Genomic DNA, 6,021 nt, shown 5'->3' with positions numbered 1-6,021 from the left:
CGCTGGGAAGGAGCGCGGGATTCCTCCTTTTCCCGGCCTTTGGGCGCCGCTCCCTGAGTGGGAATTGCGGTGGTGTCTCCTTTAACGCGGCGCCAGGCGCTCGCCGCCTGCTCCGCGCTCCCGAGCGCTCATTCCCGGGTTATTTTTAGGGCTGGGAAGGAGCTAATGATGAGGGAAGTGTGGATTCGGGGCCGGCCTTGCCCACAGCTCTGTGTGTCTGTCCCCGCAGCAGAGCCTGCTCGGAGGGGACATGGAGCTGGCCACCCCCGGGGCGCTGTCCCCCAGCAAGCCGGGCTCCCAGTACTACCAGTACGCCGGCAGCGCCCGCCGGAGACCCCTGCACGGCTCCTCCATGGGTGAGTCATTCCCAGTTCCCATCCCTGCCGCCTTTATCCCGCTTCCCGTGCTCCCAGTACCCCAGAGACCCCTGCATGGCTCCTCCGTGGGTGAGTCATTCCCAGTTCCCATCCCTGCCGCCTTTATCCCGCTTCCCGTGCTCCCAGTACCCCAGAGACCCTTGCACGGCTCCCCTGTGGGTAGTCATTCCCAGTTCCCATCCCTTTATCCCATTCCCAGTGCTCCCAGTACCCCAGAGACCCCTGCATGGCTCCTCCGTGGGTGAGTCATTCCCAGTTCCCATCTCTTTATCCCGCTCCTGGTACTCCCAGTGCTCCCAGTGCTCCCAGTACCCCAGAGACCCCTGCAGAGCTCCTCCGTGGGTAGTCATTCCCTGTTCCCATCCCTTTATGCTGCTCCCAGTGCTCCCAGTGCTCCCAGTACACCGAGGGCAGTGTCCGCCGGCGGCCCCTGCACGGCTCCTCTGGGGCTGAGTGATTCCCTGTTTCCCCCCATCCCACCTCATCCCGCTGCAGGACGTTTGGGAAGCAGCACACGGAGCCCTCTCCTGGGCCGTTCCTCCAGGCTTATCCAGCCTTCCAGATTCCCTTTTTTTTCCCGAGCCCGCAGCACCAAATCCAAGTTTTAATTCCCCGAGTTCCACCAGAAATCACATCCCAGCCCTTTATCCTTGGAATTCTTTATTCTCCAGCGTTACTCCTTTACTGCGGCGACATCCCTGTGGGCACAGGGAAAACCTTCGGGAAAAACCCCTTCCATCCCACCCAAATCCCGATGTCTAATCCCCCTTTTTCTCCCTTTCTTCCAGAAGTTCAGACAAAGAAAGTTCGGAAAGTTCCTCCGGGTTTGCCCTCCTCCGTAAGTACCGCGGCTGCTCGGGAGCTTTGTTTGGGATCAGGGATGGCAGGAGCCCATTCCCGGGGGATGAGGCTCGGGAAAAGGTAAGGAACGTTGGGCTCCTTCGTGGGGCCGACCGACGGATCTGCGGCGGGAAGGACGGACCGGAAATTGCCGGGAATGGGCCGGCATGCGGGAGGGCGGCTCCCGGATCCCAGCAGGATTCCGGCAGGGCCGGGGGTTCCGGCTGCCAAGCGCTGCCAGCCAGGTGTTGCCAGAGGCTCCTTAATGCCGGTGTTGCCCCCGAATTTCGGGAATATCCCCGATCCCTCCGTTTGGCGGGGATTCCAGGCACCGTCCGGCTCGTTTTTCCGTGTTTTCCTGGAATTCTCGTGGTTTTCCGTCAGGAGTTGCTGCTTTGCTTTGCTTCCGTGGGCTCCTTTGTTCCGTGGTCCAAATAACGATTCCGTTCGTTTCATCTTTTGGACGAGTTCGTGCATTCCTTGCGGGATTTTTCCCAAAAAAGCTGCGCCGAGGTGCTTGACATCCTTTCAAATCCATTAAAATCCGTGGAAAAGTGAGGTTGGGTAGGAAAACATCCGACATTTCGGTCGCTACGGCACCAAATTAGGGCGGAAAAGTGCATTTTGTTGGATTTGTGTAATTCCTGTTCTGTCTCTTTATCACTTTAGAAGTACGTTCAGCCTCATTTGCATATCATGTCGGTATCGATGGCTTCATTTGCATATCATTCTGATATCGATACCAGCCTCATTTGCATATCATGTTGATAGCGGTATCAAATCAACCCCTCTGGAGGGGGGGGAATTTTCCCTTTCCTCCCGGAGAAATCCCTTTATTTGAGCTCCAGATCTGGTTATTAGCAGCAATTAATCACGGAAAATAGATAATTAATTAATATCAGAGGAGATAAAAATTAATCAGATGGATTGGACGGTGTTATCCCAAATCCAGGGAAATTTGCAGCTGGGAAACGGGAATCTGGAATCGAAACAATGACGAAGTTCTTGGAGTGGCTGGGCTAAATTCTTCTCGTTAATAATCACTTTCTAATTAACAAAGTGTAATTAAAAAGGGGAAAATACACATCAGCATCCTCATTTAATCCCAGGGATTCATCAAACCCTGCTCCCATTAATCCCACATCTTTTTCCAGTGGCTAAAATCCGGGAATTCTCAAGGGAAAGCCCAAATAAATTAATAGGATTGATTGATTGATTGATTGATTAATTAATAGGAATTCTTTTCATTCAAAATGAAATCCCAACGTGTGTTTGGGATTTCTTTCCCTCAGTGCTTCGCCTTCAATGGGAACTCGAAATCCTTGGAATTATTTCGTCAGCCGGGCCAATGGCACGGGAATTCCGGTATGGAAGCCGTTCCTGGGTACTCGAATCCCACGGAATTGGTTCTTGTAGGAATTCAGGGATGAAAATCCGGGTCCTGCCAGGTGCAGGAAGGCGTTCCCTGCTTCTGGTGGGAACTGGGACTTTTAAGTGCAAATAGAGGGGGTTGGGGTGTTTGTTCTTCCTAGATGCCGGAATCACCTCTGGAATGTGGGATTTCGTTTGGAGACAGGAATGGACGGGCGTCCTCGGTGGACGGGGTGGGAATATTCCCGGGTTTCTGGGGAAAGGGGGATGTGGAGGGTGGGGTTTGTGCCGGGAGCACGGAGTGGAACGCAGCGGTTCTCGGGGACTCCTTCGGCGCTGGGTCGTGGCAATTCCAAGGATGAGCGGGAATAAACGAGCGCAGTAAACAATGGAAGCAACTGGCCGGAAAATCCGGAATTCCAGGTGGATTCAGGGAGGGATGCCAGGCCAGGATTCGCTGCAATCCCCGCGTCAGATCCCAAACTTGCTGTGGATGTGTCCCTCAGCCCCCGGGCGGTTTTCCCGCTTTCCCGCTCTCCCTGGGAGCGCTCCGGGTGCTGGGACCGGCTTTATCCGGCGCGTTCCCGGGAGGGAGGCGTGGGATCGCTGCTCCCGGATCCTCCAGCCCGAACTGCTCAGCGTTTTGGGGAGTGTTGCTCCATGCTGGTTCTGCTGGGAGCTTCCCGAGAGTCGTGGAAAGGATCCTCAGGGATCCAGCTCCCGGCCCTGCCAGGACAATCCCACAGTCCCCAAATCCCGCCGTGGGCGTCGTCCAGCTGCTGCTCCCTGAGCTCCGGTGCCGTGACCGCTTCCCCGGGAATCCTGCTCCAGAGCTGCCCTTTCCCTAAAATCCAGCCGAGGGAGGGGGCGGGGGGGGCGATCCCAGTCCCTGAGGAGCACCGGGATGGGGTGAAGTGTCCTTGGGACTTCCTGGGGACAGATCCAAGGAAAAGAGGGAAAACGGGAGGGAAAGCCTGGAGGCCCCTCCCAGTGGAGTCATTTTAAGAGAGATGAAAAGGTCTGGAAATTCCAGTTACAGCAATTTAGGGAATTCGAAGGCACGGGATGGCTGCAGCGAGGAAAAGCCCCTGGGAAGGGATGCGGATGCTCCAGTGGATGGGTGGGTTTTCCTGGGAAACTGACCCACTTTGGGATAGTGGAGTATTGCAGATTCCCAAGAAATCCGTCTGCCTGTAATCCCGGAGTTTTTGCGGCGAGGGATTAGTGGGATTTGGTTTAGCTGGGACAGAGACTCCCTCTTCAGCGCGCCGTGGGAAGTGCACGAGCTTTCAGGAAGGACTTGCCCAAAAAATTCCTGCAGAATGCCAGCCGGCAGCTTCTCGGGAATGCTTTTAAGGAAGTTCTTGGAAATTTGGAGGGAAAGCAGCTCAGTGGGAATGGGGTTGGTTCCTTGGGATGAAAGAGGGGTCCAGGAAATCCCTTTGCTAGAAAGAAATATTGATTAAGTCCAATTAAGAATGCTTGCAATCCATAGGAATCCCATCCCCAGTTTTCCATGATTTATTGCTCCGGTTCTTGATAATCCCATTTTCCTTCGGGAATTACGCTGAGTTTCCCAAGTGGAGAGCCCCGTGCTTCATGAAGGGTATTAATTCCTACCTCGGCTCAGGCTTTTCCCATGGATTTGGGATAGGACGGCTCCTGATTGACTGGATCCCAATCAATGGATTCCTTGAAGGTTTCCTTCCCTTTCAGGACGGATCGGACATGCTGGGATCAGGGTGGGAGAGCGGGATGCTGAGGAAGGAATTACCCTGGAACAGAGAAGCCCTTCCCAGTATCCCACCCATCCCTGCTCTTTCCCAGTGGGAAGCCATTCCCTGTGTCCTGCCCCTCCCCAGCTCTCCTGGAGCCCCTTCAGGCTCTGGAGAAGGCTCCGAGGTCTCCCCGCAGCCAGAGGGGCTTTGCTCATTCAGGAATTTTGGGGAAGGTTTGCAGGAACGGGAGCAGAGCTGGGAACGGGACTGGGAGCGGGCCCAGAAGCGGGAGCCACACCGGGAGTGGGAGCTCAACCGGGATGAGGATTAGGAGCAGGAGCAGGAGCAGAACTGGAATTAGGACCAGGATTAGCACCAGGAGCAGGATGGGAGTTGGAAGCAGGAGCAGAACTGGGATTCAGACTGGGATTAGGACCAGGAACAGAACTAGGATTAGAAGCAGGATTAGGGGCAGGAGCAGGATGGGAACTGGAGCTGCTCCCATTCCCCCTCTCCATCCCATTCCCCCTCTCCATCCCATTCCCTTTCTCCATCCCCCTCTCCATCCATTCCCTCTCCATCCCATTCTCTCTCCATCCCATCCCATCCCCTCCCCATCCCATTCCTTCCCCATCCCATTCCCTCTCCATCCCATTCCCTCTCTCCATCCCATTCCCTCTCCATCCCATTCCCCCTCTCCATCCCATTCCCTCTCTCCATCCCCCTCTTCTTCCCATCCCCTCCCCATCCATTCCCTCTCCATCCCATTCTCTCTCCATCCCATCCCATTCCCTCCCCATCCCATTCCCTCTCCATCCCATTCCCCCTCTCCATCCCATTCCCCTTCTCCACCCCATTCCCCCTCTCCATCCCATTCCCCTTCTCCACCCCATTCCCCCTCTCCATCCCATTCCCCTTCTCCACCCCATTCCCCCTCTCCATCCCATTCCCCTTCTCCACCCCATTCCCCCTCTCCATCCCATTCCCCTTCTCCATCCCATTCCCCCTCTCCATCCCATTCCCCTTCTCCACCCCATTCCCCCTCTCCACCCCATTCTCCCTCTCCATCCCATTCCCTCTCTCCATCCCCCTCTCCATCCCATCCTCTCTCCATCCATTCCCTCTCCATCCCATTCTCTCTCCATCCCATCCCATTCCCTCCCCTTCCCATTCCCCCTCTCCATCCCGTTCCCAGCTGCCGGAGCGTCTCTGCCCCAATTCCCGGTGCGTTTTCCCGGTGCTCTCCGGAGCCCCTCCGGCACGGGCGGCCTTTCCCGGTTCATTTGGGATTCTGCGGAGGGTGTTTTTGCGGGAAGCACGCGCTTCCCTCGCTGACCCCGGAGCATCTGTTAGGATTATTTTTTTTCAAGTCCTCCCTTGGCATTGGGGAAGTGTGAACGGCGCCGGGATGTGCCGGATGCTATTTCGGGATATTTATGATCACCTCTTGCTTCCTCGGGGGAAAGTGTGCCGGGAGTTTTTTCTTCCCGAGCAGCCAGGGAAGCGCTGGGATGAGGAAACAGATTGCCTCCAACATGTGCTTCCTGTGACAGTAAAAAGAACAAATCCCGTGGAACGCGGGATAATTTATTCGGGAACGGTGATGCTTCAGGCCCGGCCTACCCAAAAATCCGGAATCGCTTCCGAAATTCCATTTAAATCCCAACAGCTGGGCCCCTTGCTGTTGGTTTTCCCTTTGGCTCCCCGCTTTTCCT

At 55.7% G+C, this 6,021-nt stretch overlaps 2 protein-coding genes across 2 annotated transcripts in view; one reads left to right on the top strand and one right to left on the bottom strand.

Moving 5' to 3' along the window:
• TCF4 (transcription factor 4) overlaps positions 1-6,021 on the top strand; it is a 130,186-nt gene that overhangs the window by 74,768 nt on the left and 49,397 nt on the right. The window contains exons 6-7 of the mRNA XM_017739860.1: positions 230-356; positions 1,166-1,215. Coding sequence (XP_017595349.1) covers positions 230-356; positions 1,166-1,215 — 177 coding nt within the window. The remainder of the gene's footprint in view (positions 1-229; positions 357-1,165; positions 1,216-6,021) is intronic.
• LOC108448073 overlaps positions 5,428-6,021 on the bottom strand; it is a 3,234-nt gene continuing 2,640 nt past the window's right edge. The window contains exons 1-2 of the mRNA XM_017739885.1: positions 5,751-6,021; positions 5,428-5,652 (exon numbers count right to left, since the gene is read on the bottom strand). The exon at positions 5,751-6,021 is cut by the window's right edge and continues 2,640 nt beyond it. The gene's annotated coding sequence lies outside the window, so the exon portion shown is untranslated. The remainder of the gene's footprint in view (positions 5,653-5,750) is intronic.

The sequence above is a fragment of the Corvus brachyrhynchos genome, unplaced genomic scaffold, assembly GCF_000691975.1.
Source record: "Corvus brachyrhynchos isolate BGI_N302 unplaced genomic scaffold, ASM69197v1 scaffold297, whole genome shotgun sequence".
NCBI classification, from domain to species: Eukaryota; Metazoa; Chordata; class Aves; order Passeriformes; family Corvidae; genus Corvus; species Corvus brachyrhynchos.
Note: the sequence above shows the minus strand (reverse complement) of the source record. Positions and strands in the feature narration are given on the sequence as shown.